The sequence below is a fragment of the Mesoplodon densirostris genome, chromosome 8 (genome assembly GCF_025265405.1).
Source record: "Mesoplodon densirostris isolate mMesDen1 chromosome 8, mMesDen1 primary haplotype, whole genome shotgun sequence".
Classification (NCBI taxonomy): Eukaryota; Metazoa; Chordata; class Mammalia; order Artiodactyla; family Ziphiidae; genus Mesoplodon; species Mesoplodon densirostris.
In genome coordinates, this window is record NC_082668.1 from 109149486 (window position 1) to 109162552 (window position 13067).

At 43.3% G+C, this 13067-nt stretch overlaps 1 protein-coding gene across 2 annotated transcripts; it reads right to left on the reverse strand.

Moving 5' to 3' along the window:
* Nucleotides 1-4556: 4556 nt before the first annotated feature.
* Nucleotides 4557-12728, reverse strand: TSN (translin). Of its 2 annotated transcripts, XM_060106875.1 has the most exons (6): nucleotides 12505-12727; nucleotides 11239-11332; nucleotides 9997-10093; nucleotides 8228-8343; nucleotides 7171-7250; nucleotides 4557-6529 (listed from the first exon to the last, which is right to left on the reverse strand). In XM_060106875.1, the coding sequence occupies exons 1-6, from the start codon at nucleotides 12568-12570 to the stop codon at nucleotides 6296-6298; spliced, it is 687 nt and encodes a 228-aa protein (XP_059962858.1). In that variant the 5' UTR covers nucleotides 12571-12727; the 3' UTR covers nucleotides 4557-6295. The 2 variants fall into 2 exon arrangements, with proteins under 2 accessions (XP_059962858.1, XP_059962859.1); XM_060106876.1 differs by lacking the exon at nucleotides 7171-7250 and having other exon boundaries at nucleotides 12505-12728.
* Between the last annotated feature and the right edge of the window lie 339 nt (nucleotides 12729-13067).

Here is a 13067-nt window from a genome sequence, read left to right on the forward strand (position 1 = left end):
GGTCTCCTCAAAATCCGCTTTCCCATTTCCCACAGAGAATTTCCCTGTTGACTCCAGTTTGATAGCTTAACCAGGGGACAGCAAGTTAAGGCCTCCCTAGGCTGACAGCAGTCTCCTGTTTGGATTCCACTCTGGTCCTTGATATTGGTACAAAGGAGCTCGTTAAAATGTTAAGCTACTTGTGATCATGTCGTGGGGCTGGAGGGCATCTGGAACGAGAGGTTGCCATGGTGAGGAGGGCTGTTCAGGCAGTAGCTTGAACAAAAGACATTCGACTACTAAGAACAAAGGCAGAAGAAGAGCAAGCAACAGCAGAAACATTCTGTAGGAAACCCTCCCAGTCTATCCACTCACTCCACACTCTCCCTCTCAAAGGTGCACTGACCTCCTGCACCTCACAACGGGCATCTTTTATTGTCATCATTATCATCATCAATATCATCACCACCACCACCATCATCATCACCATCATCATCACCATCATCACCACCATTACCATCACCATCACCATCACCATCACCATCATCACCATCACCATCATCATCATCACTATCACTTACCATCATCACCATCATCATCACCACCACCATCATCACCATCATCACCACCATCACCACCAACACCATCAACACCATCATCACGATTGTCATCACAATCATCACCATAATCACCATCATTACCTCATCATCACCATCATCATCACCATAATCATCACCATAATCACAATCATCACCATCATCACCACCATTACCATCACCATCACCATCACCATCATCACCATCACCATCATCATCACCATCATTTACCATCATCACCATCATCATCACCACCATCATCACCATCACCATCATCACCATCATCATCACCATCACCATCATCACCATCATCATCACCACCATCACCACCAACACCATCAACACCATCATCACGATTGTCATCACAATCATCACCATAATCACCATCATTACCTCATCATCACCATAATCACCATCATCACCATCACCATCATCATCATTACCATCATCACCATCACCATCATCACCACTATCAAAATAACCATCTTCACCATCATTCACCACCACTACCATCACCATCATCACCATCACCACCATCACCATTATCATCACCACTACCAACACCTCCCCACCTAGAATGCTAAGCATGATCACATTTAATCCCACTAACAACCTGCTGTATAGGGATTATTAGCTCCATTTTAAAGATGAGAAAACTGAGGATCATTGAAGTGCCTTGCCTTAGGTCAAATAACATAGTAGTCAAGTGCACAGTCTCTGGAGCCAGAGAAGCAGGTGTTTGATTCCCAGCTCTGGCACTTCTGGTTGTGTGACCTTGGACGAGGTACTTAATCTCACTGTGCCTCAGTCTCTTCATATGTAAAAAAGAGACATTAAAAGTACCTACCTGTATTCGTTTCCTATTGCAGTTGTCACAAATTGCCACAAATTTACTGGCTTAAATCAACACACGTTTTTTTCTTTTTCAGTTCTGAAGGTCAGAAGTCCAAAATGACTCCTATGGAGCTGAGCTCAAGGCACCTAGAGGGCTGTTTCCTGCTGGAGACTCCAGCGGAGAATCCATGCCTCACCCCTTTGACCTACTAAATGCTGCTTCCTGCCCCTCCCTCCAACTTCAAAGCCAGCGCTACAGCATCTTCTCTTTTCCCTGACCTCCTGCCTCCCTCTTGTAAAGCAGGGATCCCCAACATTTTTGGCACCAGGGCCCAGTTTCGTGGAAGACAATTTTTCCACGGTAGGAGGGGGGTTCCGGCGGTAATGAGAGCAATGGGAAGTGGCAGGTGAAGCTTCGCTCACTCGCTCGCCCGCCACTCACCTCCTGCTCTGTGGCCTGGTTCCTAACGGTCCCGGTCCGCGGCCCGGGGGTGGGGGACCCCTGTTGTAAAGGATCCTCCTGATTACATCAAGCCTACTTTGATCATCCAGGATCATCCCCCCACCTCAAGATCCTTAATCACATCTGCAAAGTCTTTTACCAGGTAAGGGAACATATTCCCAGGTTCCAGAAATTAGTATGTGAATGTCTTTGGGGGGAGGCATTATTCAGCCTAGGAAGGCTATTATAAGCATACATGAGATAATATAAAGGGAGGGCTACAGAACACCATCTGGCATGATGCTATGTAAGTTTTAGTTGCTGTTAATAAAAGTCACACACACACACACAGATGACATGGTGTAGCTAAGATTCGAGCCCATGCCAAACAAAAGCCCAGATGTCATAGGAACCATAAAATCCCACAGGAGAGTGAAAAATCCCAGATGGGGAAAAAGTTTTGCCTGATTCTGCAACAGACCCAGGAGCGTCTGTCTGGATTCCTTGATTAGGAAGTGCCTTGGATTTACAAGTCAGTGGTTTCACCTCAACCAATAAGATAACACAAAATGCCAGACATGATCTCTGAATTATGGAAGGGACTGGACTTCTCAGCTTTTATCAGGGTCTAGATGTTTCCCCAGGCACAAGGGAAGTTGAGCTGTAAACATAAACAGAATCACAAGTCATGCCCTCAAGCTTTAATAGCAAGTTGGGGAGTTTCTCCCATGTTTTGAAAGGGCAAATAGGCTCACATTAATTTCATTCCATCATTTAGTATTTCTGATGGTTTTGGCAGTCTAAAAAAAAAAAAGAAAAAGCCTACTATTTGGAAGACAGCCCGGTGAAACAGAAGAAAGGGAGAACTGGGTTTGGAGCCACCAGGCCTGGACTCCTATCCGTGCTTTGAACCAACATCTTCTGTAACCAAGGGTGGACCCCTCCCCTGGCAGGGCCTCAGTTTCCTCAACAGTAAGGTGAGGGGGCTGAGGTCCCCCCAGGTTCTGATATTAGATCATTCATTGATTCAATTCTTCTGCAATGCCTTCCTCTTTCCCCTACTCCCTCTCTCACCAAAAATTTCTTTTTTTTCCCTTCCCCCAAAGGAGGCTCTTTACTTTGAAAACACTCATTATTTCTAATTTGCACAAGTCTAGCTGGTTTGAATAGATGACAGTAGAAGAAACACAGATTTGGGTTTTGCTCTGTCATTTACCAGCTGTGTGATTTTGAGCAAATTACTTAACCTGTTTCCCCAGCCCTAAAACACAGATCATTCCTCCTCATAGGAATTGTGAGGCTTAAATAAAATACACACAAAGAACTTAGAATAGTCCCATGTAGCAAGTGCTTAATAAAAACTGACATTAACTGTTATTATTAGTGTCACTATATATAATGTTATTATTATCCTTTTCTTTGGCGGATCTCCTAAATCCCACCTTTCGGTGACTTTAATAAAGGCATTTTGAAAAAGTCATTTCAGACGACAAAGTCTCCTGTCCTGGTGCCCCTCTTCCAGGAAGAAAGGAAAGAAATCAAGAAGGAAGAAAAGGAGAAAGCCAGGGAGGGTAGGAAGCAGAGGGAGGAAGAAAATTCAAATACCCAACATCAGAGGGATTTAATCACAAGGAAAGAAAAACACCATCAAAAGCTATAATTTATGGCTTTCAAGAAATTATATCTATGTGAAAAGGAGCATTGAAATTGTGCCTCCTTAGGAGTAAAATAAACAGCTTTCTGGAGAGTTAGGAGATAATTTTACATGAAAACTGAGTTTGTTTAAATGTCAGAAAAAATGATTAGAATATTTTTTACTTTCTCCTTCAATAATGGCAGCAACTGGCCTGGAAGATTTTCACTCAAGTTGTTGACGGTGAATCTGACTACAATTGAAATGCGCAGACAAAAGCTCAGGTCCCTGACGGCATCTAGCTGGCAGCCAGTCAAGCGGGTGACATCACCTACATCCGGAGACCTGTCTCGGGCCCCTGCCCGGGGATTCCCCCAAAACACGGGACTCTTCTATGGCACCTGCCTTCCTCACCAGGAGAGCAATTCTGATCAAACCCACACTGAGCACGTATTTGCATTTTATGGGGTTTTGTTTAATTACAAAGCTAATACATGTTTATTACAAAGTTTGTTAATATGAGACTAAAAAATAATTTTATTTAATCACTTGCCCTCACCCAAACCCAATCCCATCAGCAAAGAAGACTGCAGTAAATATTTCAGGACTGGGAAGATACTTCTTCAGCATTACAAAGAATGTCTATTTCAGGGGCTTCCCTGGTGGCGCAGTGGTTGAGAGTCTGCCTGCCGATGCACGGGACGCGGGTTCGTGCCCTGGTCCGGGAAGATCCCACCTGCCGCGGAGTGGCTGGGCCCGTGAGCCATGGCTGCTGAGCCTGCGTGTCCGGAGCCTGTGCTCCACAACGGGAGAGGCCACGGTGGTGAGAGGCCCGCGTACCGCAAAAAAAAAAAAAAAAAAAAACAGTAATTTCCCAACCAGGGGAGAGCACACCAACATTACCTACACTTTACAGTACACAGCTCAGTGGCTGCTGTCTTGACTACTCTACCACACAGCAGTGTGGGCTCATCACCCCAGTCTTCTTCAGCCTCAAAAACCATTCAGAACTTACTGCCCACGTAGAAGAGTTCTCACGGCAGCACACTAAGTGACAAAAAGACCAAAAAAAAAAAAAGAAAAGAAACTGTTTTTATTGCTTTACAACAAGCCGGCAACACACACAACAGAATCATACACATGACACTTGTACGTCCCCAAACGGAGTATAAAACCAGAATGTGCTCCTCCACTTAAAACGTATTTGTGAAAAGTGAAATCCACAACTTCTGCCAAGAACTTGACTGTTCTCAAGCAGAATTGATACTTAAAGAGGCAAAGAACGCTATGACCAAACTTACTGCATATGTCTGATCATGGGATTCAAAGCCTTTTATGCTCAGTCCAGGCAGCGCTATTACTGCACATTTGAGGTGACCATCCTAGGCACTGTAAGACTCTACCTTTTTTCTTTCCAAATTCTTCTGCAGAAAGAGCTGTCAAGAAAATTGTTCTAAAATGCAACTATGCATAGCAACTTATGTCTCGTTTCTACTTCTTTCCTCATGATGGAAAATTTGATCAGTCCTTAGCCTGATAACAGCTCTGATGGCCATGCCAAATATCCTACTGTACAAACAGGAAGCCCAAACCCGTGCTAGGCATGAGAGGGTGACACTTCTAAATACCTCCTATTATTCTGGACACACTGGCACCTTCCCTTCAGTGAGCTCCAAGATGCTGTGGATTAAGTCACCATTTTAATAATATCTCTTCAACAGGAAAATTACATGGCAAGTACTGCCTGAAAATTGGGAGGGGGGCGGTGCCAATGAGATACATGGGACTTGCCCAAAACTGTAAAACCTGACTGTTGGAATAATCAACAACCTGAGAGAATTGCTTACTCGAAAAAACATGACCAAATCAGCTAATTTGTTTGTTTGTTTGTTTTTTAATTCAAGGTTTTCTCTTACTTCCAGACAAAGCACAGCATTCTTCAGTCAGAACATCACCAGTCAGGGTGTTGAGAATTAACTCCGCTGAGTGGCTTTACACTCCCAGACCTAGCAGTCTACCTGGCTATTAGGTAAAAAGTTTCATAGCTCAGAAATACATCATATGAAATGTTAGTTCAAGATGTGTGTGGACACAATGTTTACCTGCTGCAACAGCAGAATGTTAAGGCAACATCAGAACACAGAGGTGTTTTAAAACGCCACCCCTACTCCCCACCTGGTAAGCAGAGCCAGATGATGTTACTCAATCCTTAATAGAAAAATGTCCCCAAATAATCTGCTGAACTTGACTTTGCAGTTTAATCTTTGATATTTTGATGGCAGTGAGAGAGAACCCTGGGGCTATACTTCCCTTGCAAAAAAATTCAACATCTGATTTACTCAGAAGGTTTAAAATGAGGAAGGAAAATATAAAATAACTTGTCCTTCGCTTGGCAACCATCCTTTTGGGTTAACTATTTTTATACGGTATCCAGGGCATACCTGGGTATGGATGGCTAATTTGGATATACAAAACATCAAGGGTCACTCCTGGAAGAATCACAAACAAGACAGTAAAGCTCTCCATCAGTACATCGACAGCATCAGGGTAAGCAAGAAAAGAAGTTTACCAAGAGGTCGGCATTTACACTTTTTGACAGAACTGAAATACACTGAGTTACAGAGCAAATTCACTGAAACGACAAAGAAAACTCTGTCCTTGTAAAGGCTATTCTTTCACCCCCCAAAAAAGTGTTTCAACTCTGATACACCACACAACCGGTTAAGAAAATGAAGCGCGGTGTTTAGCGATGGGCATCCTAACGACCGTGAGAGGCGCCAGGCTGGGGTCAGCGGGGCGTGCGGAGAGCCCCTACTTCTCCGCACAGGCCGCCGCCGTCTCCTTGTTGAAGCCGCGGATGGAGAGGTCGTAGACCACCTCCTCCACTTTCTTCACGTCGTACTTCAGGCCGTCGTAGCGCTTCCGCAGGGAGTCGTTTTTGAGGTTGAGGAGGCGGAAGCCAGAATCCAGCTCGTTGATGAAGGTGGAGATGTGCAGGGGCCGGGAGTAGTCTCCAGCGGTCACGCTGTTGACCGACAGTCTCGACTGCGGGACAGAGAAGCGGGGACGTCACAGCAGGGCTCCTCCTCCTGGTCGCGGCCACCAGGCCCGCGGGCCGCAACACGTCTCCATACTGCCCCTCATAATTCCAGTTTTGACAACTGCTTGATCTGACTAACTTACTTAATAACTTAAGAAATCATTGGCCTTTTGTTGGAGTTTCTGTGGCCTCCAACTTTTCCTAAATATGAATAGGTTATAGTGAACACCTTTATAACAGCTTTTTCTCTTCTTCTGAATTACTTTTATAGGAGAATTTCTCAGGAGAGAGATGAAGGAGATAAAGGCAAGAATAATTTATACAGTTATATAGTTAAATTGTTCCCCCAGACAATTATATGAATTAATGCAGTCACCAGGAATATATGCCTTACCACTACTTTGAAAGCAGGAGGTATTCTCATCTTCTAAAAATGCAAACAATAGTTAAGTGTGCACAGCCACCTCATCATCTGAACCGCTATCCCAGCAAAACCTAACACACGCAGTACACAGTCAATGACTACCCTGTGACTGACAGGCGGCTGAGAAAAGAACGAGGCTTCTGAATTTTTGTACCCATTTAAAAAAACTGACAATGAAGTGGAAAAATCAAAAGAGCAATGACAAATCACTAAGCTTCTTACCAGTTCACTAGCAAGAATGAGAACTCCTGAGAGATAATCTTCTACATCCAGGTGAAATCCCTTCTCCCGATCTGGCTCAACTAAAAAATATAACAAAGTAAAGACAAGGTCGTGATGGAAGTACAACTTACACCTAAAAATTTTTAAAAATACAGACACACACACACACACACATACACACACATGTAATTTCTCTCAAAGTGAAAAAGGAACAAGTGCTTCAAAACTATCTTTTGAATGTGGACATATCCTTGGCACTGTGGATTTTTCATGCTCTCAAGCAGAATCCAATTTTTCCTTCCATTCTTCTTTCAAAATATAATACCACCAAAGGGCTTCCCTGGTGTCACAGCGGCTAAGAATCTGCCTGCCAATGCAGGGGACATGGGTTCGAGCCCTGGTCCAGGAAGATCCCCCATGCTGCGAAGCAACTAAGCCCGTGCGCCACAACTACTGAGCCCCCGCGCCTAGAGCCCGTGCTCCGCAACAAGAGAAGACACCGCAATGAGAAGCCCACGCACCGCAATGAAGAGTAGCCCCCGCTCGCCGCAACTAGAGAAAGCCCACACGCAGCAATGAAGACCCAATGCAGCCAAAAATAATAAATACATAAATTTTCAACTAAAAAAATAATAATAGTATCACCAAGAATATGTGTTATGTCTGAGAATACCTTTGTTTGTAGAAGTGCACGCTGAAGCACTGAAATAAGAAGTCATGGTCTCTACACCTGGCTTTCAAACGGTTCACACATGCCCCCAAGGCACACACAGTAAGAGACTAAGCAGATGGGCCAAAACGTGAACAAGCAGAGGATCTAAGTGAGGGGTACACAGGGGTTCACTGCACTGTTCTTTCAACTTTTCTGTAGGCTTGACGTTTTTAAAAACTCAAAGGAACGCCCAAGTACAAAGAGCAAGCCACGACAGATTTTTAGTTTTTCTGTTTCCAAGTAACCAGTTTTCCATTTAGCTCTCATTTGTTTCCATAAATAGAAAGCCCCCCCCCGCCAAAACCTCAGCTGGCCCTGCAGGTAGACACGCCTGTGGACACTCACTGCCAAGGATCTCCGTGACTGCCTCTCGAGTCACCAGGGTCTCCGACTCCAAGTACACGACGAAGGCTGCCAAGAAGACCAGGCGCTGTAGCACAAACCTCCAGTGCTCGTGAAACCTGCGGCAAGCGTGAGGTACCAACGTCAGAAAGACAGGACGGGGGCAACCGTGGCCAGCACGTGAGGAGTGGGGCCCGTTTTCAAATAAAACTTAGAAAATGTGTAAGAGCAATGTGACATTTAAGTATATGAGATGGATTCAGCGTAAGCACCTTGGACTGGAGTTGCCAGTCCAAATTTATAACAATTACTTACTATAATTTTAATGAATGAGAAGCATGATCCAGTTTTGATGAATGCAACACTTTACAACCAAAGGCTATGGACAAGAGCAACTGTGCTTTAGAAGTGTAATCAGTAAATACAATAACACTGCTCTGAGAAAAATAAATGTGGGCGAATGAAGACTGATGAGAACCGCCAAGTGTACATCAGCCTCAGAACCTGACTGTGTTATTCTCTGAACTGAGTGCAGGGTATCAAGAAACTCCTGATTCACACACATAGGAAATAACTACCATTTGCAGTCACTAAACAGGTGAAGTTAAAACCTTGGGATACTGCAGTTAAACCGAGCTAGGAGCCTGAAAAGGAAATAAAAATTTTACAACCCCTAGATATTTATGCTATGCCTCCTGATTTTCAAATGTGGCAACAAATTCAAAACCATCTTTCAACAAAACCCAGGCCAAACAAAACATTCTGAGGTCCAGATCAGCCAGAGGGCAGCCTGTGTGTGAACTCCAAACACCATGGTCTCTAAAGACCCTGCCAGTTCTACTGTCCTACTTCTCTAAGCTTCAGTTATTACCTTACAGCAGGGGTCAGCAAACCTTTTCTGTGACTGAGGCTTTGTGGGTCACTTTCAGTCTCTGTCACATACTCTTATTTGGTTCTTTTTTCTTAACAACTCTTTAAAATATAAATATATTTATATAAAATATAAAAGGCCCCAGGAGTTTGCCAGCCCCTACCTTTAAAGAATCTTGTGAGCTTATACTATCCACTCCCCGTATACATGTCCTAACTATTTCTTGCCTATAACGTGTCTTAAAAGAACATCTTCTCTAGTGAGAAAGCAAGCGTAAGTAGAAAGTTTAGGTTCCTATTTACTATATTTCATCAACACTCAGTTTTTCCCAGTTTAACATCTGTGAAATCAGGATGTATTGTACAATCTACGTTTCACAATTATGATTAACAAATTTTTTCCCTAGTGGTATGAAAAATAACATTGTATCATAAAATTAATAGTGTTGTACATTCAACGAGATATGGCATAAGATATTACCCACATATGTCACTTGGCAGTGAAATTCGATATTCAGTATATTTATACACACACACACATACACTGCCACTTAATCCCATAACGTTAACAGCAAAGATAGGGTTCATCCAACTTCACAAGTAACTTGAATATACTAAAAAGATATTCTCTATTTTGACCTTCACACAATACATATTTTCTTTTTAATTATCTTTTCATTGCAAAAATTATACACGTTAAGAAAATTTTGAAAGTAAAAGGGAGAAAAAAGTAAAATCAACAACTTTGTCACCATTAAAATACCACCATTAACAATTCCTTTTCCTTTCTGTTGCTTCTTCTAAGTAGAGGGATTTTTACCGAAGCAATCATTTAGTACATATAATTTTTCTCTTGCCTTTTTTTACTTAACGTTATAAAAGATGCTAGTTGTCTTACAAACCTGTAATACTGTTCAGCAGGAAACTTGGTCTTCAAAGACGTCAGATGTGTTTTTACTGTACCAAAATGTTCTCGAGCTTTCAAACACCTCTTTGGAACTGATCACAAAAAAGATAATCGAACATAATAATGACAGACTGAGCAAATTTCAAATACAGTTCTTGCTTAACAATCTATGTAGTCTACCTGGAAATTTTTTTAAAATCTCATGACCAAATGTAGGGTATGCATCTCTGCTTTCAATCTGGCTCTCAAAATTTCATATCTAGCTTCCCTACTAAAAAATAAACAAACAAAAAATTGCTAAAAGGGAATATGTTGGGTAACATACTGGTAAACTGTCATAAATAACCTCATCTTTAAGCTGCCTTTCCTAGTCAGTCCCCAAAGGATGCCTAAAATTGGACTGCTTCTAGCTCCCATATTTGGTCAAAAGGCAGCTTTATAATTATTCTCAATCGGCTGACCAACTCTGTATCACCTAGAAAAATGTTAATTACATCACTATATCATTGCCCCTGACACCTGTTAATTACATCACTATATCATTATCTATCTGAACCTATATTTCAGCTCTCTCAGTTGTGCTGATGACATCTTACAATGGAGGTTCCGTGTCTAAACTTCTCATACCCTGACACCTGGGTAATTACACCTGTTAATTACATCACTATATCATTATCTATCTGCCCCTGACACCTGTTAATTACATCACTATATCATTATCTATCTGAACCTATATTTCAGCTCTCTCAGTTGTGCTGATGACATCTTACAATGGAGGTTCCGTGTCTAAACTTCTCATACTTCATACCCAAACAAGAGCTGACTATAAACACATTGACAACATTTTACACTGGTCATTTCATTATCTACAAATGCATATTAAATTACTTTCAATGACTGCAAGACTGGGTTTAAGAAAAAGAGCCAAATAAAAGTTGCTAGATACACAAGACAGTTATGAAACTACCACAATTATCATCAGTATAACTCTATCACAGGAGAAAACATTCCTATTTCCACCTACGTGAAAGTAGAAAATCAAAATACACAGAATTCTGGAAACCTGTAAAATGATCAACTCACCCACTTCACCAATTTTTACTCACCATAAAGCATGAGAGACATTTTGCAGAGTAAATAATACAGATTTGGTATGTCTTCTGGATGTAAATTAACTCTTTAAATGAGAGATCAATAAATTGGATAAAAACCTTCAAAGTCAAAACAAAGAACTTACTGTCCTGAAACCCAGCACCCTGATGGACCCCTTGCAGTAGAGTTAAAATCTCTCGAGCTGTTTGTTCTAAACTCTGTACAACTTTTCGGATTTCCTAGAAAGAATTAAAGATGAAAATATCAAATAAATCCAACATAATCACTATATTATCATAGCCTCAAACCAAATATACTAAATAGCATATTTGATCTATGACACCTTCATATAGATTCAAAACACTAGCAACCTTTACAAGGACATGAATGGTGCACAAAATATCCACATTTGAATTCTGACTTTTCCACTTACTTCCACTGTGAGACTTTCAGGAAGTCACTAAAAAGCCTTACATTCCTCATATAGACTTCAAAGGCTAATTGCCACCCACTCACCCAAAATATCCCACTCCAACACTAAAGGAGATGAGGCACCCACACGTAAACCAACAAGAGAAGAATGAAACGCAATACAAGGATCGGGTATTTTTCATTCATTCATTTTGCAAATATTCACTGAGCACATTTTTAGGCACTGTGTAACTACTGAGGAACCAAGCGGACAGTCCCTTCCTTCCTTTAGAGTATAACGGGGGAGGCGTTTAAAAAATAACCATCACACAATTTTTTAATGGTGATACACTACTAGAAATAAACATAACAGGGTAAAAAGTTATTTACATTTTGACAGCAAGGAGGTGAACACGAGATAACCAGGAAAAGAGTGGGAAAGTAGCGCATTCCGGGAAAAGCAAGCAGTACATGCAAAAGTCCTGAGGTAGGAAGCTATTTGGGGAACTAGAGGAATAAAAGGAAGGTAAACTGAGCATAACACACAACGGAAGAAGGCGTAAAGTGAGACTGGAGAGAGAGAGATTTGTGGGCCACAGTAGTCTGGATTTTTATCCTACGTGGAATGTGAAGCCATAGGAGAGTTTTAAAGAGGAGAGCACACGTGCTTTTAAGACACCAATAAACACAACAAACACGTGTCGTCTGAGTCCCAAGCGCTAACTGAGGCTTCGACATAAACATACGCTAAAAAGGAGGAAAACTAACACCCAAATGAGGTAGGTGATGCTAAGGAACCGAGCCCCGAACACAGGGAACCAGGACCTGGCAGTAGAATCGGGGGCCGGGGGAGGGAAGTGCCCTGAGCCGAAACAAGACGGGGAGCAACCCACCCCCGGAGACTTCCCCACCGCTCGAATCTGAGCGACGGAGGAGGGCCGGGCGTCGCGGCCCAGCTAGGCAAGGAGAGGGAAAGGGGATGGGGAGAGAGGGGGCTCGCCTCTCGGATGTCCTGCTCGGCAGCCAAAAAGCCCTGCAGCTCCACGAAGATCTCGCTCACAGACATGGCGCCGGCCGCACGAGGGTCAGCCAGGGCGGCGAGGGTAGCCAGCCGAGTGCGTTCGGGAAACAACCGCCGCAGTCAATCACAACGCCCGCCACCGCCGCGGCCGCGTCCACCGGGCCCTGCTCTGGGGCTGTCGCTGGGGTCCTCCCAGGCCCACGGCGCGCAGGAGGCTGGGCTGTCCGCCGTCCTGCCTGAGGCGCTGCCCGGAAGGCATAGCAAGGTGGGCGGGGCTCTTCCGACAGGCATCACCGGAGACAGCCCGGGAAGGGGTCCTCGGACCACGTGGGCCTGAGGACTGGGGCTTGGGTTTACAGGTGTGGGGCAGCCCGCTATTAGCTCGTGAAGTCCACCCAGGTGTTCTGTTGGGTGTTTGGTGCCAGGAGCTCTGCACGATGCCAAAATCTGAGGATCCTCAAGTCCATTATATGAAATGGCGTAGCATTTGAGCATAACCTACGCACATCCTCCTGTAATACTTTACTTACTTGTAATTAGGT